The 26,707-nt window shown below is 37.0% G+C and overlaps 3 protein-coding genes across 10 annotated transcripts in view; 1 reads left to right on the forward strand and 2 right to left on the reverse strand.

The window, feature by feature from the left end:
- The window catches only part of sorcs2 (sortilin-related VPS10 domain containing receptor 2), a 150,483-nt gene extending 136,568 nt beyond the window's left edge, over nt 1-13,915 (reverse strand). For all 8 annotated transcript variants that reach the window (XR_008907140.1, XR_008907141.1, XM_056752574.1 and 5 more), the window contains exon 1: nt 13,490-13,915. Coding sequence is in view for 6 of the 8 variants with exons in the window: in XM_056752574.1 (XP_056608552.1) it covers nt 13,490-13,849 (360 nt within the window). In the remaining 2 variants the exon portion in view is untranslated. The remainder of the gene's footprint in view (nt 1-13,489) is intronic.
- A 4,924-nt stretch (nt 13,916-18,839) lies between these two features.
- grpel1 (GrpE-like 1, mitochondrial) lies at nt 18,840-22,090 on the forward strand. Its single transcript, XM_056749541.1, has 4 exons — nt 18,840-18,991; nt 20,297-20,453; nt 20,802-20,883; nt 21,241-22,090. Exons 1-4 carry the CDS (start codon nt 18,924-18,926, stop codon nt 21,585-21,587), a joined length of 654 nt encoding a protein of 217 aa, XP_056605519.1. The 5' UTR covers nt 18,840-18,923; the 3' UTR covers nt 21,588-22,090.
- Nucleotides 22,091-22,488: 398 nt separating this feature from the next.
- Nucleotides 22,489-26,694, reverse strand: tada2b (transcriptional adaptor 2B). Its single transcript, XM_056749540.1, has 2 exons — nt 26,311-26,694; nt 22,489-25,689 (listed from the first exon to the last, which is right to left on the reverse strand). Exons 1-2 carry the CDS (start codon nt 26,578-26,580, stop codon nt 24,502-24,504), a joined length of 1,458 nt encoding a protein of 485 aa, XP_056605518.1. The 5' UTR covers nt 26,581-26,694; the 3' UTR covers nt 22,489-24,501.
- Nucleotides 26,695-26,707: the final 13 nt, after the last annotated feature.

Below are 26,707 nucleotides of genomic sequence, written 5' to 3' on the forward strand. Positions count from 1 at the left end.
AGGACCATAATGCACAAACAAAGCAAATTGAAAAATATAAAATCCAATTTAAAATAAAAGGATAAACTGTTAATCTTTAATGTAGTTTTGCAGCAGGTTTGCCAGTAAAATGAAATTTCTGTTTTCATTAATTCACCATTATTTCAAAACTTTATGAATGACTTTGTTCTGATGAACACAAAGAAAGATATTTGAAAGAATGTTAGCAATTTTCAGTTCTGGGACACATCCACTACCATAGTAGAAAACAATATTGTAAATTATTTTGTTCTGTTGAACACATAAAGATATACTTTGAACAACTTAAGAAAGACAAACTGTTCTGGGGCACCTTTGACTATCATTTCATTTTTCCTTTGGTACTCAATGATGTCCCAGAAAAAAATTCTAACATTCTTCCACATGTCTTTCTTTGTATTCATCAGAAAAAAGTAATTGATGTAAATGATGGCAAATTTTTCATATTTGGGTGAATTATCCCTTTAGATAAGCCGATATAGACCTTCAAACATGCATACATACAAACAAACGCTGATATACAAAATTCCCAAATCAACGTGAGAAGTCACTTTTCTTCTTAGAGAATCAAACCAAGTCACAGCCGAAAGCTTATGAGAAAAGTGCAAACCATTCTCAGTGACCAGCCTTGTCCCAAATCCAAGGTGGCGTTCACGGGTCGTGAGTTTGCACATCTGACTGTAACTGCGGTGATGTTGTAAACCATTGGGAATTTTATTACACGAGCGCTCAGCTCCACTTAAGACTTGGAACATCAGTGTGATCATGGGTTCAGTGTGGAGGAAAAGAGAGAGAAAGATTGAAGGAAGATTACAGTCAATTCAGTGCAGCAAAGAGAGAGAGAGATTTACCATAAATTCCACTGCATAAAGGAAAGCGGAAAAATAATATTTCAGGATTTTGTGGCTCTCCCCAGACTGTTGTAGCAAAATCAAGAGAGGGAGTTTGAAAGTATATCAGAAAGAGGGAGAGAAAGAATGGGAAATAAGAGAATTGGAGGGAGAGAGACTGTATGTGTGTCTGTGCAAGATTGAAAAAAATAGAATAGCTTAAGGGAAAGAGGTCTCAGTCATCTTGCCGGACCAAAACATGACTGAGGTCAACATTCAGTCAAAAAAGCAGAATACATGGAGTTGAAAGAAGATCGGAAGAAGTAGATGCAAATAAATAAAGAAACAAATAAACAAACACCACCATCCATATAAAAATACTATAGTGTTTGTTATAGGAAACTGTAGCATACTTTAGCACACTGTAGTATATTTTTTTTAACTACATACTAAAATATTTAGGAATTTTACTTCAGTTTCCTATAGTATATCCGAAAGTATTTTTTTTCATGTGGACAGTTACCAAAATCTAAATGTTGTGAAACGAAAAGAAAAATTGTGATGAAACATGAAACAGAAAATGTATGAAAACTAGTCTAAATAAATCAAAGAGAAAAAGACACCGGCAAAATAAAGAACAATTGATTTAGCTAGCAAGGAAGAAAGATGAATAGGTTTGAACGAGACTGAAGATTAGCTGAGATAAAAAAAAAGAAAGACTGAGAAAGAGAAAGAGGGACAAACAACTACAGAGAACAAGAGGAAGAGAAAAATGTCTCCATGTGCTACTGCAGTGGAATCAGTCAGGCGAAGACAGCAAAATAGAGAGCTGAGGGCTTTTGTCCAGCTTCTAGCAGAGGAGAATAGAAATCAGCCTTGAGCAGCACACACACAACATTCCTCATACGCTGTTGAATGGTTAATTTGTAATAGTGTTCTTTGGCTGGAATTAGACTTGGTGGGATATTTGTGAAAAGTCTTTATTTGAATCTTAATTCAGCTGCATGTATTTACAAGATATTTCTGTTGTCTTGGGTTGTGGCTGAAGCAAAACGAAATACATAAAATTATAAATATTGGACAGCATGAATGTAATCAGTGCTTAGGGAAAATGTACACAAACTTGAACACTACTCTCAATGCAATAAATGCACCATATTCTGTAGGAATCATCAGCATGCACAGGTTTTAAACAGGTAAATAATCATAATGATATTAATAATAATGACAATTTTGGGAGAAGTGTATATTTAATTAAATAAACAACTGTAAATAAAAAGTAAATGTATAATCCATTAATTCTAAATGAAATCGTTTCGCTTCTGAGCATGTCTCATTCATTAAAATGAAAAGTGATTTACAGTATTTTGTTACAAATAAAATAATGTGTTAGATCAGATTATATCACCAACTTTCAGTGGAGGTGCTAATGAGAATACAAGGCGCTTGCTAAAGTACTACTGAAGATTATGAATTTTTAAAAGGTTAATTCTTAGTCATGTACTGCAGGCATCAGGTCAAACAGAGCTTGATAAGTAAGATAAAGAACAGAAGAGGACTTGCAGAGATTTATGGTCACTTTTAAAAAATCACGCTTACAATACATACAGTATTTGTCTGAAAAATAATATATTAGACAGGTCTTCCTGTGAGCCATATAATAAACCTCTCATGGGTCATTCAGTTGCATTTCATTATCAGATAAGCCGCCTCTCTTGCGCATGTCCATTTCACAGGTAAAACTGGTTCTCCTGTATGCCGAGTTACATTTCATTGTCTGAAGTATCAAAGAGGGACAATTATTCAAATAAGGGTGGAAACAAACAAGCTAGCTACAACAAATGGCAAAGAACCATATAAAGCAGTTCATGAGCTCTGACATGTTTATCATTTTATTGGTTAACAAACATTTCCATCTGAGGTTTGGAGGAGTCTAAATACAGTACCTGGCAAGTGTACTGATCAATTTTCAGTGGGTGATCTTGACCCAACTGCAGCATGCCAAGCACATGAGACATGTTCTTAGTCACAGATGGAAGGAAATCAGTGATGCCAACAGAAAAAAAATCTGAAAAGATCAGTCTTTCTTCAAGCACTGAGTCAGCGAATGCTTAGCCTTATGTTGTCTGATGCTTATATTCAGCTGCAGTATAGTATAAAATATAAGTATAAAAGTAACAACTGCATAATGAATTTCAAGTAAAATTAAATTGAGTGGATTTTGTTGACGTTCATGTCCAGTATGTAAATTTCGTCCACTAGAGGTGAAATATTCAAAACGATAACAAAGGTGCAGCTTGATGACGCGGTGAAAGCGCATTGAATGAACCCGAGGATGTTACACTGGATTCACATGGACGCGTCAACGTTAAACGAAAGGCGTGTCTGAAGCGTGGGCAACGCGATCGTCATAGTGACAACAGAACAGTCAAATTGTTCTCCGGTTTTGCATGAACGTAGTTGGTTAGTGCCTGCACTAGGTTATTTGCAGAAGGCGATCTGATTGGCTGACGCCTGCGTTGGCTTCAAAAGTTGAGAAATGTTGAACTTCTTGTCGCGAGCAACGCCAATGATGCGACGCTGACGGACCCACAAATCTGTTTGGCAATGCGTGACATCACCAGTTCAAAGTAAATGATAAGCGTTGACGCTGACTGTTTGAACCCAGCGTTAGGGAGGAGGGATGTTAAACTGGATAAACTGACAAATTTCTCTAGATTTAAACATTGTTGGAAACATTTGGGAAAACATAAGTACACAAGTTAACAAAGTAAATACTGTGAAAAATCTTACATACTATATCTTTGTAGTAATTTCTTGATTTTTTATTTAATAAAGAAATTCATTTCTGTGGAAATATTCATGCTGCTTTTCATGAAAGTGAATTGTGACGGCTTTTTTTACAGAAGGTTTTGGAAGGTTTTTGAACAACATGAGGGCACATGAACAAAATTATTTTTAAATATAAAAATAAAATAAAGAATTTAATAAAATACTTATTATTTTTCAATGAACTATTTCTTTACTGCATTTACCCGTCAAAACAATGCATCTCTGACATATCTGACAATTTACTGTCAAACGAAATGTATAAATGGATGGACATTCATCAGTTTTTCTTTCAGCAGTGTCTGTCACACACAGATAAATCTTTTAAAAGTGCATCTTCTTTTCGTACACGATGAGAGAAAGGCTATAAAGCTGTCAGGGGGACTTTAATTTTGCTCATGCTGTGTTTGGCAGCATAAGAGTAGCCGATGTACAAATGAGTGACTGCTTTAATAGCAAAGTCAACCACATGGCATGAGTCCTACACATATGTATTAATAACTCAAACTATTTGTAACTGTGACAACAGCAGCTTTGGAGAATTAAGGCCATCAAGAGGCTACGATTCGACAGCCCTGCCAGACAAAGATGGTACTATATGACCTCAAAATGCACTAAATTGTTACAGTCCGTTTATAGATTTGACTCTCTCAGGGTAAAGCAACGCTGAAAAGAAAAGAGATTGCAAAATGTTCAGTAAGAAACCAAGCACGGCAGTAACAGGAAAACCCCTCAGGGGTCGGAGGAGAGCAAGTCAGCCAGTTAGAATCTTGTCCTTCTTTTCTCTTGATTGAATTACTCAGTGCTATTCTCTGTCAGCTCTGTGCATTGTAGCTAAATATAAATGGGTCCGCTTCAGAGAGAGGAAAGAGGCAGTGGATCCGTGACCAGCAGCTCTCTTTTACCACAACCCAACAGCTGATCAAGACAAGAGATTATACAAGCAAACCCAAAGCCTCCCTCTTCAGTCATCCTCAATCTGAGCTGAGTTTTACAAATCCTTTGTGGAAGTGAGCGTCGAATTCAAAGCTAAGAAAAGCTGAGGCTGACAGAGGAGAAAGAGAGAGAGCAGCACACAAGCAGTGCATATTCCAAAAACAGACTTCACACACACCCACGTAAGCTAAAAATATATTTGTATAAACACACACATAATATTAATAAAAACATTTATATAAATTGGCTGCAAAAGCAAGAAATCTAAACACATAAAATGTAAAATTAGTGAATTATATACGTCATTAAAGATGAACTGAGGACAAAAATAGCAAATGGAGGATGGAGTAAAGTCACCGTGCTGGGTGGCTGTTAGGGGGCAGGTCTGTTGGATTTAAATGACAGACAGACAGAGATAAGAGTGTGACTCATAAAGTCCATTAGATTCACATACACACAAACACACACACACACAAAAGATCTGCAGGTGTCACATTTATACTGTTTTACCATAAAACTAAGACCGCCGCATTTATTGAAACGCATGCATACAATGGCACATTTCAATATGTTGAAACTAAGCCTTGAGTACATTAGCCATATGGCTGTGCTATTATGGTTCATAATGGTATGGCATACAGGCATGCGTGTCCGCGTTTCAGTGTTCTGACCTCTCAGTGCAGGCAGCTGGTCACTGGTATTTTTGCCATCATCTTGTTCCATGTGTAACCCTCCCTCTATGATTAATACGCAACCACGGTCACATAAACTAAACCAAAATCAAGTCAATCATTTCATAAGGAAATTCAATTTCCTTTTCGCTGCTCTATAATCCACTGCCCCCATACATGAGTCTGCATGAGTCCAATAGACTGGATCTTAAATTAAAATGTGGGCGCGTATACGTGGGTGAATAAATCTTTAACACAATGTGCTGACAGATAAAACATTGGATAATTGATTTTGGTGAAGTGGCGGAACCTAAAGGAATGATGAAAGAAAACCAGGACTGAAATGGAGCACTGATATGTGGTTTTTAATGACCAATGCTGATATCAATATCTAGAGATGAGGGTGATAGATGGCTGATATAATGCAGAAATATACACAATTTCATGAGAATAAATGAGATCTACACAATTATTTTACAAAAATTTTGTAATATTTATAAAATCTTGGAAATGACGCACTGGTGATCCACCAAATAAGCGTTATGGGAACCTGAGCTGCACACAAAATTCTAGGCGAAACAGCAGATCTTTTTTTTGAATGTGGAAAATATTTACATCATTGTGTATTTATACAGTCATACAGTACGCACTCGATCCCCATGGACACACACACAGAACGGTGAATTTAAGGTTAGAACATGACGAATTACATTTTTTGACTAAATATATTCCCAAGCTTTAAACTATTATTTACAAGACATTAAAAAGAGCTTTAATAAAAGGTTTGTTAGGAAATACCAATCACTGGATTTTCCAGCATTTTCCAGATTAGAAGCTTCAAATCATTATATAAGTCTTGTTTGAGATCAACATATTCAAAACCTTGTTTAAATGCAGATCAAATAATAATTTATTCAAAATAAATTAGACACAAAATAAATTAAATAAATTAGACATCAACAAAGAATTGTTTAAGTAAATGATGCCTATATGTCTACTAGATCTACCGTGTACAGATAAACAAAGCATTGTGAGTGGGTTCTTATGATGAACTGATAATGTGGATCATGTTTCAGCCATCTACAAAGAGGAATGGCAGAACATTTCCGAAAGCAGTTCAAGCTATCCACCAGTCGGATAACAAGAAGATATGATGACTATAATCAGCTGTAATTATGTATTTGTTCCCGATAGGCAGACAATAACTGTTAATTGAGTTTAATCAGAGTTTAACTTTTTACTTATTATTTATTCAAGTCCTGGGTTGGAGTACAGACATCCTGTTTGTTTATCAAAAGAGGGGAGACAGAGAGAGAGTGAAAATGACTGTAACAAAAAGAAAGGCCAAGACGTCAGAATGTGCACTTTCACTGAAAAGGTGAGTTGAAAGGTCAAAGGAAGGAATGCATCATGGGAGCCGGTCTTCACTGCAGAACACTACACCCAGGGTGCGTGGTTGGAACCAGATCGACTCCTCCCACTTTATATACTTTATATACCGTGGTCACCAACGTTTGCTCTTGCTCAATGTAAAAATAATGTAGTGACGCTTGTAAATAATGATCACAGTTAAATATGTTAACCCGAAACCCCACCCTAAATGTAATAAAATACATTTTTAAAAGTACCCAAACCCTTACCATAAACCTAATAAAATATGTTGTAAAATACACATAAGTAAATAAAATTAGTTTTCAGCAAGTTCGTTTTTCTGTCAAATTAATAACTTTAGTTTCGACTGAATGTGGAAATGGCAGAGCAACAACAAGAGAATGACGTGTCCACCATTCAATCAATCAAGACGCAGTGGGAGGAGACTGGACCCAGTGTCGACCAATCAAAATGCAATTGGAGGAGACTGGATCTGGAGCCATACTTGCCCCCTGGATTTTGCGTTCTGCCATGAGGAACTACTGCAATATACTGACAATGAGTAACACACATTTTCGGAGTGTCTGATGTCTGTACATTAGTGTCAATAAATAATGACAGTCTTTGGTCACAATGGAACGTAACAGTTTTGATATAAATCTGCTTAATTCAAGTTTAAAATATTTAGTCACTATGCATAAATCCAGGTTTATAACTCAAGCATGAAGATGTCCTTAGTAATAAAAAAATGCTATGTTTTTTTACTATGAGGCATTTCATGATGACTTTGTAATTGGTGCATTTATAAGGCCGTCCTGACAGACCAGAACGGTCCCAATAATCTCAGTGCCTCAGTAATTAAACTGATAGAGATCGTAGAGTCTTCATCATAGTATCTGTCAGTCCTGCTGAAAATTACACATGAAAAATCTCTTAAATTTGTGTGTGTGTGAGCTGAAGGTTAGAAAGTCATTATGCGATACGAATAGACTTCATTAAAGCATGGTCACACCCATTAAGAGGAAATATGCGAGAGAGAGAGAGAGAGAGAGAGAGAGAGAGAGAGAGAGAGAGAGAGAGAGAGTAACATAAGCACGTCAACATATTGTATATGACAAATCATTTTACTTTCAATTACAAATTAGAATTTAGGGTTTAAATGCAATAAGGGACCAATAAGGATTACATTAGCATTGATTCTAGTCGGCAGTTAAAACTGTGCTGCTGAAACTGAAAGGGGTAGTTCACTTCAAAATTGTCCCCTATTGACTTTCCATAGTTGTTTTTATTCCTACTATGGAAAGTCAATGGGGCCACATTTTGAATTGAAATACTCCTTGAAGCTTTCCTGAGCTCTATAAACTAGCATTCAGAGCAAACAAACACACAACTTTTAAATTGTATGGTTTCACAAATCATTTACAGAGAGAAAACAAGAAAATGGTTCATGTTTGTCAGCAGACACAGAAAAGAAAATATCCTTGGCATTTATTTGCTGTAGGCCATTTCTTATCTGTATTAATTTATTCAGCATCATTGAATTTATATTTAACAGAATGCAAGGAAACCCTTTTGCCAAAGCCTTTTCAAGTACTAATTCACTGCCCTTTAACCACATTCCCAACTTAATTGTTTGTGAAACTGTGAGCTAGAAGGATGTTTCAGGTTAACATGCAGCGTGTGGCCAAAATGATCAGGAGGCGAGTAGGTGTGTGTGGCATGAGAAACAGAACAAGGGAAATCAAATGTTTATGAATCAAGCGAGCACAAATCAGCTACTCCGAACTTTTGCCTGTTTTCATACATCAAACCTCATTCAAGTCACAATGTCCTATCCAGACCTATCAGAACAACTCTCTGTGTTTATTTCAAACATCAAGGTCAGGGGCTATGTCTATGATACAGTGAATCTTTGTGGGTTTTATTGACCATTGAGCGAGTCCTATTATGTTTTATTTCATTAACCATCAAGGACAAGATTCATTCCTTTGAAACCAAAGTTCAACAACCTGACCTGTGGCATCATAAAAAGGTGTTAAAAGATGCCACAATGACACCCTGTATAGTGTATACACAGTACATTTGTGGATAAAATTATCAAATCTGCCTTTAAACCTACACTCCTGCAGGCTAGTTTGACCCAATACATGGATAAACAAAACCTCATTTCACATCACATCTCATAAAACACTATCAATGGCATCAAACATATGATCTTAATTTTAAAAGACAATGATAACAATGAAACAACAAATCTACTTTAACTGAACTTACGATTTAAAGAAACTCCATTGTTTGGATTTTTGGAGGATCTATTGACAGAAATGCAATTTAATAATATGTTTCAGAGGTGTATAATGACCTTACAGAATAAAGCGTTATGTTTTTATTAAATAAAAATGAATTATTTCTATCTACATACACAGCGGATCCAATTGAATGGAATTGACCACGTTGTTTCTACAGTAGCCCTAAAAGGACAAAATGCTCTACAGCGCGCATTTCGTAAATAGGTTATCTCATTCGGGGAACGAAGCGAATACTAGATGACATTTTAATCTTCTCTCAGCCTCCATAGTGCTGGAGTGAGTCGTTGGTTGCAATTCGCAACCTCACCACTAGATTCCACGAAAATCTCCACATTGCTCTTTTAATAGTGCTACTGATGAAAATAACATAAGCTGCAGATCTTAAACCAAATCATGAAATACACTCTGCATGCTACACATGAATTCCCAGCCTGGTTTGGCTCTCCAGATTCTGGCGAGGTCTCCCAGGAAAAAAAGTAAGAAATCCTCATTGGGAACGGAAGGGATCAAGACCACAAATAAGTTTCTAATAAATTGGGCTAATAGAAGGGAAAAACACAGAGAAAACTCAAGTCTTGGTTTTGAAAATAGCTTAACCACATAAGGCATGCCAGTAATTAGCAGTCAAAAAAGACGAGAATTGGAAAAATGATTTTTGGAGATAAAAAGTGGATGGAAAACACTTTTTTCCCACTGCACCACATGTTGGCTAGGCAAATCTGGTTCATTGCGAGACAGCTCTTTAGAAACAACTAAGGGAAGATGAATTTAGACAGACAAGACAAATCATCTCAAGGGCTCACTTAACATGTGCAAACAATTTGCCCATGTAATAGGAGGGTCCAAAATAATGGTCTGTTAAGAATATGAACAACAAATGCCTCTTTTATGAAATAAACCTTTCAGGGGACTTGACAATGAGAAAAACGAATACAGACAGACATTATATGGCCTGGTTTCACAGACAAGGCTTATCTTAAGGACTAGATCTTAGTGAAATTAGAATATGTAAGGCACTTTGACAATATGCCTTAGGGAAAAAAAATACGGGTTTGCATTTTGAGAAAAGACAATGGCACTGACATATTTTAAGATATGTTAGGACAAGTTATTTTCAGTTAAGAACCATCAAACATTCATTTTAGTCTGGGACTAGTTTTGAGTCTTAAAAAAACGGGCATATGTGTATTAACAACCTCCATGTCTCCTCAAATTCTCAATTTACATCCAAAGAATTACATGTTAAAATCCATGTTTTTGCTTGGACACGACTAGGGTCTTGATTATGTTTGTCTATGCATTCAACTTCTTGTATGTGGTGTATTAACATACTAAAACAATAGAGTAGTTACCTAGCTGATGACAAAAAAACTAATCTGCCATCTGACAAACAGTCCACAAATGCTTTACAAAACCACAATATTTATAGAACAGAAAGACAGATCACTTTGGAGAGCTTGCATAAAAAGTTTTGTTATATGGCATAAAAGGCCAAAGTTTGTATAGAATCTGATGTGTAAGAGCTCTGCACTGAGTGAGGAGAAGGTTAAGTAGATGATGAGTAGATTCAGTGTGTATGTAAATGAGTGTAGAGAGCCATTCAGTAGAAACTAAGCTTCTGAAATGCCTGCCCTTTACAATAGCTGATCTCTCTGGCTTTAACTGAACACAACATAACCTGAATCCTGCAAGTCTTGAAAGAGGCTAGTAGCTTAATGAAAGCACTTCAGAGACAAAAATTTAGGACAACTTGATTGACTCGTGTTCCTGTAGCACATTTTATAACTTGAATAAGTCACTTTGGATAAAGCATTTAGCAAATGCATAAATGTAAATGGCTAAATGTCAAAAGTCAGGGCATAACTGCTACAGTGTCCAGATGCTTATAATTCAGTGCTGATGCAAAAAGATCAAGAATTTATTTTTGTTAAGTCTTATTTTAAAATATGACTCAAGTTAATAGTCCTGATTTTCCACATCAAAGCTGATACACTGGGAACATATTATTGTCATGCCTTTTCTCGTTACGTGATTCCTCCATCAAAATGTTTCGACTTTATTCCCACAATTACTCCTTTAATCGCCTTTATCCATTTGATCTCCTAATTTTACGTTATTATTCTTGTATGATTACACTTTAATCTGGTAATGCTTTAACTTTAATCTCATAATGCAACAGCTTTGTTCTCGAAACCCTAATATGATTCTAAAAACAGCATATTAAAAAGTATCTATGACAATTTACTGACTAAATAGAATAAAAAAACGTACTGACTGGAAAATATGATGACTAGAAAATGATGACTCAAGAAAAAGAGTGTAGACTACAGGACGTGGTACCGGTGTCTCTAGACACATCATTTATCAGATTTGCTATAGGCACGAGTGCAAGAGAACAACTCGCAAAGCTAAACTAGAGATTTTACGCGTTTTCTACTACTCACAATCCCTCTCTCTCATAATCTTATATAGTTTATTTTTCTGTCTCTCTCTCTCTATATATACAACAGTATATAGAGAGAGAGAAAAGCCTGATAGTAGATACTTGTCATCAAAAGTGCCAGAGGTTCAAATAAAACTAAATTATCTTGCTCCCCAGAGAAAGTCAAGGAGAAGAAAGAGCTATGATGTTGAAATTATGTTTGGAGTCCAGTCTCTAGTAGCAGAGCCTTTAGGAATTGACGGAAGTTGGGACTAGAACTAATCAAGGATTCCTTCTCATTTCAAACAACAAATGCAGCAAATTTAATGTTCGAAACTCTCTTTCTGTGACTTTCGCGATTCTTTTTCTATTAAAACTTGAATCGTAACAGGACAGATGTATGCAAAAACTTCCTTATAAAACTACAAAGGCATGAAGCTACAGTAAACACTAGGCCCGGTTTCAAATTCAAGACTTAAGGCTAGAATAAAATAAATGTGTGACCTGTCTTCACTGAATATGACTTGCCTAGAAATATCTTAAAATATATCAGTGCCATTGTTTTGTCTCGAGATGCACATCTGTAATGTTTTCTTCTAAGGCCTTTAATATCTTAATTAATACATAAAAATCTTAATTCAACTAAGGCATAGTCCTGGCTTAAGATAAAATGTGTCTGTGAAACCGGGGCATATTGTTTTTCTTCAATTACAGCAGGTGTGTATGAATGTGTAATAGTTCCATGTAGGTCAGTGGAGTGAATTTGTTGAGGGAAAACATGACTGACCTCAATAATTATAGTATACGTCATGATTTTAGCAAAGATGAATTTCAGAAGACATCCCAAAATATCGTGGCACATAACCACATTCGCAAGCTTACAAAATGCTGTCCTTTTTTCTTGTGGCATATTGTTCACATCGCACTGCAGCCAATCTATTTTGAAGGTCTAATTCCATTTTCTATAGTGACTTTAGCATGTTGTGAATGGATATCTGTACCAAACATGAAATAAAGTCCAAAAAGGGGCACAATTCTATCCAATGGGAGTCTATTGGTTGCTTAGCGTAATTGAGGTTACAGCTCTCCAAGCCTTAGGACATCTGACATAAAAGCCAGCACTTGCATAATTCACAGTTCCTGCCTCATTGCCAAAGAGATGCAGCCTTCTGAGGTCTTTAAGTAATTAAAAGCTGCAATGGGACCACAGTGCACAGACTCTTACATCTTCAAATTCTAACTCACAAATATTGCTTTGTGATTACAAAATAGAAATCACAACTTAAGTCATCACGATATGGTTGTGTTGAATGGCAAAAAATAAATATTAGTTTTAAAATTATTAAACCGCATGAGAAAGATAAAAGTCTTGCAAAACGCCTTTATGTAGAAGCAAGGATAAACGTGTTTAAAGCTAATTAAACTGAAAGCAATAAAAACGGAAGCAGAGAGTTTAAAACATGTATTAAAGATTTTTATTTTACATTTGACCATGAGTTGTTTTCGAAGGCTTGCTAACGCGCGATGTCTCCTCTAGATACAATTCATCAAACTATCACAAAGACAAGTGTGGGTTTGTTCGGTGCGCGTTGCTCTCCCTCAAAGGGGCATTCTCGGTTAACTCTCAAAATGTGATATTAAATAACTAGACTATGACAGTACATTTGGTGACAATGCTTTTAAAACAAGAATGGCAAAGCTTCTAAATTCGTGTGATCCAGACAATGGCTTGTAGTTGGCAAAAACGTCCCTGCTTCAGTGAACTTTTGTCAGGCAGGTGCGTGAAGATGGACAGATACGCGCCGGATCAGCTGTCATTCTGGCTCACGTTACAGGATGGCTTGCTTAACAAAAGAAGGAAACCATTCGATACTCAGTTTTTTTTTCCTGGGATAATGACAGCTGAGTATGAGTGCGTTATGCATTTACCTGCGGTCTAAACACCTGCTTCCTACCAACCTACTGTTGTGCTTATGCTTTAGTCCTAAATAGATTCGTGTATGTTTGCGCGAAGCATTCGACAGGATCACCAACTAAACAACAACTCTCCGTCGTAACAGTTTTCGGGGCAGGAGAGCAATTACAACAAAAGGGAGCACTTACACTGCTATTTTCACCCGTCCAGTGAACCATCGCCTGGTTGTGGGTGGCATCCCCTTTAAGGACGAAAGAGCTGCTGAGTAGAGAGACTTTCTCCGGAGTCGATGCCCTCCGGACTCGGGGAACTCCGCCCGGGTCCCCGCTGTAATCTCCGCGGCTGGGCGCTGAGATAAGCGGTTCATCTCTGCCGATGACATGCCCACCGTGGCTGTCAAGCTCTAGGTCCCGTACGGTTCTCCGGTTTATAACGCCGCTGTGACATGAAATCGGTCCGCTCAGTGACATCCACGCGAAAGCGATAAACACAGCTGGGTACAGGTGCGCAAAAACTGCCACGACGTGCGCCATGATGAGCGCCTTCATTTAACACTGTCAATGCGAGTGCGATGCGAGCGAAAGATGGAATACTCTAATGTAAGAGAGAGAGGGACAGAGACCAGAGAGAGAGAGAGTGAGTGAGTGAGAGAGAGAGAGAGAGAGAGAGAGAGAGAGAGAGAGAGAGAGAGAGGTGGAGAGGGTGGGGAACAGGAGCGAGAAACAGCGCTCATGTGCTGTGTATAATAGACAGAGAAAGAGGTGGCGATCACTCGTATTCGCCTGCCACCTAGTGACACTTGTTATGAATTAAAACTAGTTTGTTTGTAGTCTTCCTCTTCATAACAGGAGACCAATGGCAAATGTTTCTAAATAATAATAATAATAATACAACTATTCATCAATTATACATAGTGACCTTAAATTATAGAACTAGTGTCCTTTGTCTGTTGTATAAAGAGCTCAGTCCTCAAAATCTCTCTTTGTGTTCCACATAAAAAATAAACAGCATCAACAACAGGATTTGGATACTTATACATACATATTTAAACATCATATAAAATCAACGGTGTATGTTTATTCAAATTCAATCCCAAAGAAACTATAATAACAGCTTCTCAATCAGGTGAAGACTACATTTGAGATCAATCCACAATTTAGAGCTGTTGTAATTGATGTATACTGTAAATTAACCTTCTATCACTCAGGTCACGATGGATCCAGGGGGAACATAGTCTTTGTGGCATTTTATAAAATAATTGATTAATTTATTATAAATGTTTTGCAATCAAGCAACAGAAAAATAAGGTCACCAACCAAATTAATCAATGTTTCAGCATTATATAATTGAAATGTTTTTGGTTAAATTAAAATACTAAGTTTGCAATTAGGTCGTTATTTTTGGTGCCACAGATTGATGCACGCTGCCAAAAGAGGGGGCCTTACATCATAAACAATTAAAACCACTATTCTATAACATGGACACGCTCAAACAAACATGTAGACTTAAAACAGTAGATGAACAAGATGGCTTGCCACAAAGAAAAATGCATAATAGTAAAATAAATAGCACACCACAAACTCAGCTTTACATTAATTTACATTAAGCTGAGGTTACTGTGACATCACTCACCAGAAAAGCAACATTAGCAATATACAACTCTGTCAAGGTAAACTAACAACTGACTAACTAATCTCACTGCTTTTTGTTTCCCATATATGGGTTGCCTTGGGAACATCCAAAATGATTGACAGGCAGCATCTTGACACATTCAGATCTGAAGACACATCCACCTGCAGGGACATACCTGACAGCCCATAATGGCAGGTCAGCAGTCTCAAACACCTTCCGAAAAATGTCAAGTAACTTCATAAAAATAAATACAGAAAACAAGGTATCAAACACAGATGAGTCATTGGTGATCTTTTTAGTGATATCTACTTGATTTGTTATAAAAACCTCAGTTTAAAAGCTATAAAAACCCCAAAGAATATAGAATAAATACTGCTTGTACAAATACATGTTTTAAAAGTCCCCAGTGTATTTAATTTAAATTGGCAGAGGCTGGTATATCTGCTGCACCTCCTGTACTGGCAGAGGCCGTTATTTCTATATCTTTGAGCATAATAAAAATGCTAATGGTTGAAATGTATACTTGCTATGATATGATATTTTTAAAACACATCTCACAAAAAGCAGAACGAGTAACTGAGGCAGGGATTCCATTAATTCATGTTTAGTATCCATCCAGTGAGGAAGTCAATCAGGTACTGCTGCACCTGATGGGAAATAGCTGGTGTGAAAAAGTGTTGGCCCCCTTCCTGATTTTGTATTTTTTTGCATGTTTGTCACACTTTAATGTTTCAGATCATCAAACTAATTTCAATATTTGTCAAAGATAACAAGTAAACACAACATGCAGTTTTTAATTAAAGGTTTTTATTATTAAGGGGAAACAAAATCCAAAACTACATGGACCTGTGTGAAAAAGTGTTTTCCCCCCTGTTAAAACATAACTTAGCTGTGGTTTATCACAACTGAGTTCAATATCTCATCCAAGAGGTCACAAAAGACACCACAACAACATCCAAAGAACTGCAGGCCTCACTTGCCTCAGTTAAGGTCAGTGTTCATGACTCCACCATAAGAAAGAGACTGGGCAAAAATGGAGTTCCAAGACAAAAATGCTGCCCATCACAAGAACATAATGGCTTGTCTCAGTTTTGTCAGAAAACATCTATATGATCCCAATACTTTTGGGAAAATACTGTGTGGACTGACGAGACAAAAGTTGACCTTTTTGGAAGGTGTGGGTCCCAAAATATGGTGGTGATAGTGTGATGGTCTGGGGCTGTTTTGCTGCTGTCTACAAAAAAATCCTGAAGGAGAATGTCCAGCCATCTGTGTGTGACCTCGAGCTGAAGCGAACTTGGTTTCTGCAGCAGGAAAATGATCCAAAACACACCAGCAAGTCCACCTCTGAATGGCTGAAGAAAAACAAAATTAAGACTTTGTAGTGGCCTAGCCAAAGTCCTGAACTGAATCCAATTGAGATGCTGTCATGCCCTTAAAATGCCGGTTCATGCGTGAAAACCCTCCAATGTGGCCGAATTACAACAAATGTGCCAGGATGAGTGGACCAAAATTCCTCCACATTGATGTAACAGACTCATTGCAAGTTATCGCAAACGCTTGATTGGAGTTGTTTCTGCGAAGTGTGGCCCAACCAGTTATTAGGTTTAGGGGGCAATTTTTTTTCACACAGGTCAATGTAGTTTTGGATTTAGTTTTCCCTTAACAATAAAAACCTTCATTTAAAAACAGCATGTTGTTTACTAGTGTTATCTTTTACTCATTTGTTTGATCTGAAACATTAAAGTGTGACAAACATGCAAAAAAAAACGAAATCAGGAAGGGGACCAACACTTTTTCACACCACTGTAGCTCTTCTACCTTTTGTGAGGGGGTAGCTAGTAAAACACATCATTCATCTATGCATGAATTTGCTCTTGAATAAAATTTATATATCTAAGTCTTTCTGAAACCTTGGATTTCCAAATTTGCTGTTTTTCATGGAATTGAAAAACCCAGTATAGTTAAATTTTGATATACTGTGCTGTTAAAGTTCGCAAGCACTTTCTAATACTTTTTATGAAGTAGCCTATGTGCTTTTTCCAGTGAAAAACATAAAGGGTAAATAATATCAGTGATTTATGGCCAAAAAAAAAATCATGAAATATAGAGATAAAAGGTTTCAGAACGACATTATTCTATTCCTCTCTAGAAAATTGATTGATTGGTTTGTTACTGTTTATGCTAATGCTTTAAACTAAAGTTTGGTTTCCTTCAAGACAATTTTGGGGTCCCTGGAATGCACCTGTATTAATCAAGAGCTATAGACACGGAGACACATTTTGGTCTATCGATTTAAAATATAAACATTTATTATGCGTGTTTTAGTTATTATATGCTGATCTTGGGCCTAGCCTACTGTCCAAATGACAAACTTTCTCTCTTCTGCAAAACACAGAAGACATTTTGAAAAATGTTGGTAAGCAAAAATCGTTGGTCCCCATCAATATTTATTGTGTGGACAGAAAACCAATCCAAGTGAATGGGACCATCATTTTTCTGTTACCAAGATTTTTCTGAATATCATCTTTTGTGTTCTGCAGAAGAATTTCATTAGAGTTTGTAATGACAAGAGGGTGAGTACATTTTTAAGGTAAACTATACTGGCCTGAATTGAAAGACTATAATTGTTCTCATCTGTCGTGCTTAGAACTTTAGAGAAAGTCGGTGACAAGTCACTTTAATTTGTGCTAACTAAACAAAATAAATGGACAAAAATAAATAACCCGCAATTATCCTCTGATGGCTTTGCTTTTCTAAGAATTTCCATTACACACGTAAGTATCGTCTGGCTAAACAAGGAAACGTAATGATCAGGGCTACCTTATTAAGGACCAGACAAAGTTTACTTGGCAACCTCTTTCATGTCTACCTTAAACTAGGGTGACCATGGCTGTGTCCCAATTCGGGGGCTGCGTTCTTTGAAGGCTGCATTTTAAGACCTGTTAAGACCTAAATATTAAGGCAGTCCTGATTCAAAGGTTGCTTCAAATGCAGCCCCAAAATGCGACCTTATTTCAGCAAGGTTTTAATGATGGATGGACTGTATCCTTCACAGCTTAGGCCTGTAACGGCTTGACATTTTTAAATAATCATTTAGTTAATTTTAGTTAAATAAAAGTATGTAATTCACAAAAAGGTCAATTTCAGTGTTTTAATTGTATAGGTGATGTTGTTAATTAACATTATTGATGCATTATTTATTGTGTTTTAAATTTCTACGGTTGGTTAATTTAATATACTGTTGGGCTGTTTAAATGTACATAAACGTGTCATATTCTCTAAAATAAAATATCATTTTTCTGGCTCTGTATTTGTTTAAAAAATCTGCTATGTAGTCCTGCTGCAATTAGGAAATCCTCTTGAGTCTGCGAGGCTAGACCTTCTCATTTCACTTCATTTTTTGGACTTTTGAGGCTGCGGTGCTTTGAAGAACAAGTCCTCGTTTATAAATCCTTGACCTTAGAATGTTGCAGCCCCCGAATTGGGACACAGCTTCATTTCTTCCGGGAGTCACATTTGCATACGTCATGGCTCATATGGTCACCCTTACGTCATGTCTTTCGTAAGATCCAATTGAGGTTTAGATCGTTTCAGCATCCCTTGAGTTTACACGGTCACATTTCGTAATATGAAGCAACGGATACAATTAAAACTTAGTAAATAAAGTAAATTGGCGAAGTGTTTTAAATTAACGTGCGTGTTAATTGTGCGTGCGTATGTGCCTGAATTTTTACTTTCGAATGATGTAAGTCACAGTGTGGTTGAGTAAGAAAATTGTGATAACCTTCACTTGGCAAAGGATACACGCAATCCTTGTCACGTGTGCGATGTTTCAACCTTCCTCTCAACCAAACTACAGAACGACGCTAGTGTAAGTCACAGCCGGATTGGTGGTTTCAGATGATGGTGTAAGATCAGAGGCGTTCATTGGCTGATGTATCACCTCTCCGCGCAGTTGTGTTGCACCCGTGGACATTGTCAGTGAAGATGGCGAACTGGTGTGTACGTGCGGTCAGACAGAGTTATTATGTATTAGCATCCCCAACACTTGTAAGGTAGGTTCTATGCTTGGGTTGATATGTTGATTTATGACAATTAATAATGTTTTTGTTGTGGTTTTAGCCGTCGAATGAATGATTCGTGCTAATTTCGAAGGGCCCACAAATTACACATTTGATTACAGCTTTTGTGACACTAACGTTTCTTTATAGATAACGTTACATTTGTTAAACTGAGTTTGGTTATTTGCGTGTTCTTTTGAAAACAGGTTTTACATAAGCTTGCCTTCTCTCTAATCCTCATACGTTAGTTTATATACCCTTCAGGTGTAATTAGTCTTTTTACAATAAATATGTTTTGCATACATACTGCCATTATGGGTTTCAGTATTAAAGCATTCAGAGATATTTGGAATTACGTTTTTGGTTAATATCTTTAAAATGTGTAGAAGCTTGAGCAAGTTTTAGCACGTGCTACTGTCATGATATAACGTTACTGTTGGATCTTATAGAAGAGTGGACTGCTTATTAACCAGGTTTACTCACATAATTTGTAATTACACAATATTTTAGGGATGCACGATCAATTATCGGCCATATCGGTATCGATAATAAAATGTATGCCGATATATTAAAGCCGATAAATCATTTCCTCTGATTAAACTACTGAATCTGCATGCTGCTCGCAGTTACAGTACAGTAGTGTCGTTCTGTCGTGATCATTCACTTACTTCTATAATCAAAACATTGCTGATTTAGGTACAGTGTGTAGATACAGTATTTATGAATGTGTAAATTATAGGATCATAAGCATATTGTTTGAATCAGACTGCTGTGTGAATTCTTCTGTCTTGAGACCTGTTAGACATGTGGCTATTGAGACGTTTTTCTGGAAGAACATCTATCATTTTTCATTAAATATACCAGAAAAGTTTGAAAGTTAAAGAATCATGAACTAGGTTAAAGTAGGCTTTGTGCATGATTTTCAGGGGGGATAACTAATGGTTACCTAGTTTTCCGCAATGAATGTTTTCAAATAAAAGCAGTTGTCCACTTTTTGCCTTTTGTTTCAGTCTTGGGGAATTTTATATAAATATTAAGATACTGTATATTGGCCAGTATATCGGTTATCGGCTTCCGATGTACAAGAACAATAGGTTATCGTCATCGGTCAATCTATATTTATTGGTGCATCCAAATACTATTTAAACTATAATTAAATCATATTTTAAAAAATGTAAGGTCTTGCTAACCTCTCATGCAGTTAAGGTGACAGCAGCAAACACAACACCTTTTATTGTACATTGATTCCTAGCATTATCCCTGTGTTTTATTGATAGTCTTATGTCTTATGGTCCTCAGGGCTACACCACGCCTCCTTTGCACCGCAGCCCAACAGAAGAGTTCAGGGACTGGTTCTGAAGAAGATAATGGTGCTCACAAGCCGGATCTCAATGCAACAGAGAAAGCCCTAACAGAAGAAAAGGCACAGCTGGAAGAACAGCTAAAGGATGTCACGGTATTACAGTTTATAAAGTTGCATTGTATAAAAGTGTTGAAATGCCCCCCCCCCACATACAGAGACATCCCTTGCACAGCCTGACATTGAATTCTTCCCTCACTGCAAGTTTTCCTTTTTAATTTCCCCAGGCACCCCATGGACACTGTTAACCATTTTTAATCACATATGTGTTTAAACAAAAGGCCGTGCTTTAAGTGGAAGCGCCAAGGTCATTTAAAAAATGATCCTTTACATGCATAATTTTAACTTGAAAGACCTTGTATGTTTTATTGTGGTTTTCTGTTTTCCTTTGCCTTATTGTCTGTCTGATCTGGTTCTTGCATGTATTTTTATTGTTTACTGCAGGATAAATACAAGCGTGCACTAGCAGATACTGAGAACATAAGGCAGAGGAGTAAGAAGATGGTTGAGGATTCTAAACTATTTGGTAAGCTTTAAACAAGCTTTTTCAGTTGAATTCACAGTTTTAAAGCAAAGTTATTTATTTTTTATGTAGTTTTAAAAGTTAATAAGTAATCTTGTTAAATAATCGGGATCTCTATTGGCCAAAATATCTTGATAATTTTTTGACATATCAAGCAGTCCTATTGTAAACGTATTCATACTGATGAAGAGGATGTAACCATCTGCTTTACTTTAGCTGAATTAAGCTGTCATTAAATTTACAATATAGCATAGCGTTTAGTATCATATTGCTTAAATACAACAAAATTTAGGCCTATTGAAACATTTAAAACTAAAAATGTAGTCCAGTTTTCTCAATGGTTTTCTCCTCTTTTCTCAGGAATTCAGGGTTTCTGCAAAGATCTCTTGGAGGTGGCTGACATTTTGGAGAAGGCAACAGAAAGTGTACCGAAAGAAGAATTAACCGCTGCTAATCCTCATCTGAAAAACCTGTATGATGGCCTTGTAATGACTGAAGTTCAGATTCAAAAAGTCTTCAACAAGCATGGACTAGTAAAGCTGAACCCTGATGGTCAGAAATTTGATCCTTATGAGCATGAGGCGGTCTTTCACGCACCTGTGGAGGGCAAGGTGCCAGGTACCATAGCCATAGTTACCAAGGTGGGCTACAAGCTGCATGGCCGCACACTCCGGCCAGCTCTGGTGGGTGTGGTTAAAGCCCCTTAACTGGTTGTATACACTATGGTTGATGAGTTTATTCCTTGGTGACAGATCAGCTCTTGTTAGCTGGTTTAAGTCCTACTTTTTTTCTTTTGTTATGGGGCCTCTGAGAGGCAAAATCCAATATACTTGCAACTAACTTGTGTTAATTATGAATATATAAAAATACATATTTTAAGAGATAAGTGTATGTGGTCAAATATGCACCCAAAACACTGCAGCTTATTAAGCTGTGTATACCTGTTTGCTGAAAAAATAAATTCCCCTGTTGTAATGAAGACCACTGATGGTTCAGTGCCACCATGTATCCTGTCATCTATGGAGACAGTCCAAAGTTGGCAGTTTTTTTGGAAACATTACAGGAATGGAATGAGTGAATAAGTGGTATGTCATTTTAAATACTGGTTGTGAAGTATTTAGTAAACTATTACATTCAATTTTAAGGTAATTTTTCTGTCAGACAGACAGACAACTTTGTCAGTGTCAAATAAAGCTTGTACCTCTTTTCAGCTGCAGCCACTATTTGACCAATTTCAAACCTTAGCAATGTGATTTACCAGTTGCTGTTGATTTTAACAGTTGTACTTCTTTAATAAACAAATATGATTTTTACAATTTAATAAACAACAATTGCTTTTTACTATTTCTGCTTAATGTGCAGAGAAAATTATAAGCTATTCTTAGTTAGATTTTTCCTACTTTAAATAATGTGGCATTGTTTAAACATGTGACACTGGTTTAACCAAATATTTTTGGTTTACAGCTGTATTCTTGACCAGTGGCAGGCAGGGAGTATTCATTGAACCACCTGGGGTGCAGAAATTGCATTTCTAGATGACTGGAAACGATTTTAATCGAAAACTATTGACAAAATGATTAATATTTGAACACTTTAATACAAAGTATGGGAGAACATGACATATGCAGCAAAATACATATTTTCACATATTCAACAAATATAATCTTCCCAAAATACAATTTTACAAGAGAACATTTGAACACATGCCACAACCAAGAAAAAGGGTCTCTTGTCATTTTAAAATGTCACACTGGCTCTAAAAAACTATAAAAATGTACTTAAGGTAACGGTGAGACGCTAAGAACATTTTCAGTGTAGATTCCCCGCTCACATTTTCAGTTACTTTAGAAAAATAATTACATTCTGAAATAGCACAATGCTTTGCATGAACATCGAAACAAAAGTGAAATATTTATCCTCATTCCTCAATAAATCATGCGTATGCTTGACCAAACTCTTACATTTTAGGGATGGCTGAAGAATTTTTGTGACTTGTGATCCAATTTCATAACCATGAAAAACATGGAAAGTAATTGTACCTACCATAAGCCTTTCAAAAATTTCTTACAACTTAACAGGGATGAAGCACAAAAAAGGTAGAAGAAAACAAAAAAGAGTCCCACTATGTTGGCCCCTCAGTTTCATTATTCCAAGTAGGTGTCCCCACACCTACGTTATTATTTATGTCTATGGAAAAGTTATAGTCATGTTCATCACCAAAAGACTATGAAGTCGTTGACTGATCAGTTTCTGTCCCAATACATGGTTGTTTATGATTAACGTCTAACAGGAATTAGAAAAAAGCCACAGGATCAAACGGGCACTTGAAAATCAACACATAATATGGTTTGTAAAGTGGAGCAATGCAATATTCAAATAAAATATATTTTTAAAGCGAATTAAATAATAAAACGGGGCATATATGCCTCAAGGCACAAAATATTGTAAAAATATTATTAGGAAATGTGATGGATGGTTTAACAGACTTACTCAATATCTAAAGAAAAAAATTATACAATCAGATGATAGGAATGGCAACCAATATTTGTTTTAAGTAAAAATGGCAAAAAAACAATTTATTCTGATCACTCTTAATATATTTAAAAAAAATTAAACTATGTAAAAACAATTGGGGTAGACATAGCCAGGCAACAAACAATAACATTACAAAGTGTGAAAAAAAATTGCAATCTCAGTTTTTTTGGTATTGCATATGTTGAATTTAGGCCAACTTTATCCATTACAATTTCCAAAAAAATTAAAATATCATTACCCTTTTTTGAAACAGGAGTGTGCAGACTATGCAGACATGAAACTTATAATTTGTATAGTCTTGGGAATGTGGCATTTATCTTGAGCTTCTGAAACATGCTCAGTAAAAAGCTATAGTAACATAACCTTACAAAGGTCAACTTCAAAAAACAAGCATGAACATCAGACATTTAGAACATATTATCAAACATGCTTCATGTGTCTCACAAGCCCACAACAGAATATATTTCAAACTGAAACAAGTAAACTCAGGTTGGAACACATGAACGCAACAAGAACAAGACTTTTGGCAAGCAAAACAAGAAACCCAATTTCCTTCTTAATACAAAAAACCTCAACCTATATCAAAATTCTGCGTTGAACAAGATGTTTTTCTTTTGACAGTCTAACATTCATTTGTCACTTTTGTAAATGTTCGATCTGAACTTTAATAGCAATTCTTCCTAATGGATTAACTGTATTTTGTGGTATTGTGCATTTGTAAAACTTGTAAGTCCGCTGAGTTCTGTTTATTCTGCTGTTTATTAACGCCACATTAAAAAATAAGGCATTTTAACATGTGGAAATGTGTTTTGTGTTAAAGTATGACAAGTTCTCTGTATATACTGACTATGTAAGCTGAAACCTGTGTGTTAATCAAAATATTTTTGCAAACTTTCATTAGGTTTATGTTCCTATAAAGACATCTAAGATAAAGAAAAGATATATTAGACTGACCAAATGTCCACATCCAGTAGTGTGGCACCTACAGTATTTCTGTTCCCACAAGTGTTCATGACATGTAATAAAAACAGTAGAAAAATATATTTACAGTCATTATTTTTATAGCCAAATCTTTGGACAGTGTTGTTAGGAGGCTTCTCGGGATATCCAGCCGCTCTCTGACAGGAAATTAAGAATCCGTTTTTTCAACACCTTGTCCAAGTAGCTGGGTAGGCGGCTTTTTGAGGGTATCCCCTGCCTCTTCTGTAGGTGGTCTTTGATGATGATAGTCTTGACAGTCACATAGCGTGTGGGAGTAAGGTTCATTGAATTGCACAGTACCTTCTCCCGATCTGACAGTAGTTCAAAGCCAGGCAAGTTTTCGATTGAAGAAAACTCACTGTCCTTCCCCTCCTCTTTAATGGCACCGACTCCTCCACCTCCACCAACTCCGCCTCCAGCTCCGACCCCTGCTCCAAGCCCTGTGGCTCCTCCTCCAACACTGCTACCTCTCTTTGAGCCAGTTACACTTTTGTTTTCTTTCCGTTTTTCTCGTTTGTGGCGTGCCGCCTCATACTCAACCGACTCATCGAGTCTCGTAATGCCGTTCCGCCTGTAGCGCTGAAGCTCCCGAACTTTCGCTCGCAGCATGCGCTCCTTGTGCATGTTATCGAAAAACTCTTCAAACTCACGATGGGGCATGAATTGGCAGAGGGCACGTAGTTTAGTCCGCTGCTCCTTCTCTTCCTTTGTGATTTTACGTTTAGGAGTTGCTGTTGCACAGGAGCTCAATGACCCTGTTGGAATGATTGTGGCACCTCCTCCCAATCCAATAACTCCACCAGCCCCTCCAACCCCACCTGCACCACCAGGCCGCTCACGCTCCTTTTCTTTCTTGTCCCTGCCCAGAAACGCTGGTACTAAACTGTAGTCACGAGCAATGTTTTTACGTCGCTGGCGTTCACGCAGCTTCCGCACATACATGTCAACATGTGCTCGCTTCATCTCAATCTCTATATCTTCATCGTCATAGTTGACAGACAGCCCACTGATGAGTTTCTCCGCCTCCTGGTCGTATTCAATCTCATAGTCATCACGAAGCGGCATGTATCCAAGCTGCTGCTGCTCGGCCACAGATATGTCTAGAGGGGGCAACGGTGTGGTCAAACTTGGGGACAGAGGACCTCCACTTGGGCAAGTGTGGTCTGTCACACGGTTTGGGATGCTGTCTGGGATACAGGCTTTGCCAAGATTGCCGTGGATGTACATGCTAACGTAATGATCCATGACCTCCTGAGGGGTGCGAGATGCACCGACATGAGCAGCCATATCCTCCTAACATAAAGAAACAATCTGTTAATAAGCACAGGTCATAATAATGAATACAGAAACTCAAAATTAAATGAATGCATGAATATATATTTTATATTTTTGTGTATTATATAAATGTTTATATGTGAACCTGTCAGTGAAATCCAGGCTAAAGTCACATTATCTAATTTTAATTCATTTAAATCATCAGTTTCGCTATTTGCAATTGTAAAAAGCATTATATAAACAAATTTAAATTGCATTAAATGTAAATTTGCAGAATCAATGCAAATATGCATTAGTAAACGAAAGTGCATTTTTACAGTAATAATGGATAGTCATTCAAGTTTGCTCTTCCTATGGGAACTCGTATGGTAATATTGACCTCAATTTTGCATAGCTTTTACGAATAACATTAATAATTGTTCATATTTAGCATTCTGTAACATTCCTAAGCCACCTTTCCCTGTTATACAAGAGAAAACATTTTTACATTGTATTTTTCATTGAAATGTTTCCTCACGGTAATCGTTGCAAGCTTTATATTACACTGTGCAGTAAACATGACAATATTACGGTGTAAGTTTCGTAAAGAAAAGAAAGTTCAAGTAAACTGTAACAATATATATTTATATTAACCCGTACCCAGTTTCCAAATCCATATTGCTCGATGGCATCGAGCAGCGACTGCTCTTCCCTGCTGGTCCATCCTCCCTCAGCCTCGGGACCCCAGAGCGAGAAGCGCCCTCCGTCAACTTGCTGATAGCTGTGCCATCGTCTGTGGTTGCCAATTTCGGCACCCGCGGAGAAGCACTCCGGACAAAGTTCAATATCTTGACATTCGGCACAGCGAATCCGCAAATTTGTAACATCTGCCAGGCAGTTCACGCAGTACTTCTTCCCCAGGTCGGCCATATTGCTTACTACCGCTTGTTGTTGGAAGCAGCAGAGCCGCGGGGCCGGGCATGCGCACTACAGTATCTCCAGTCACGCAGCTGCGTCTCATTCATATTCATAAATATAAACAGCGAGCGCTTCTGAT

Source organism: Triplophysa dalaica, chromosome 1 (assembly GCF_015846415.1).
Source record: "Triplophysa dalaica isolate WHDGS20190420 chromosome 1, ASM1584641v1, whole genome shotgun sequence".
In the NCBI taxonomy this organism is placed as follows: Eukaryota; Metazoa; Chordata; class Actinopteri; order Cypriniformes; family Nemacheilidae; genus Triplophysa; species Triplophysa dalaica.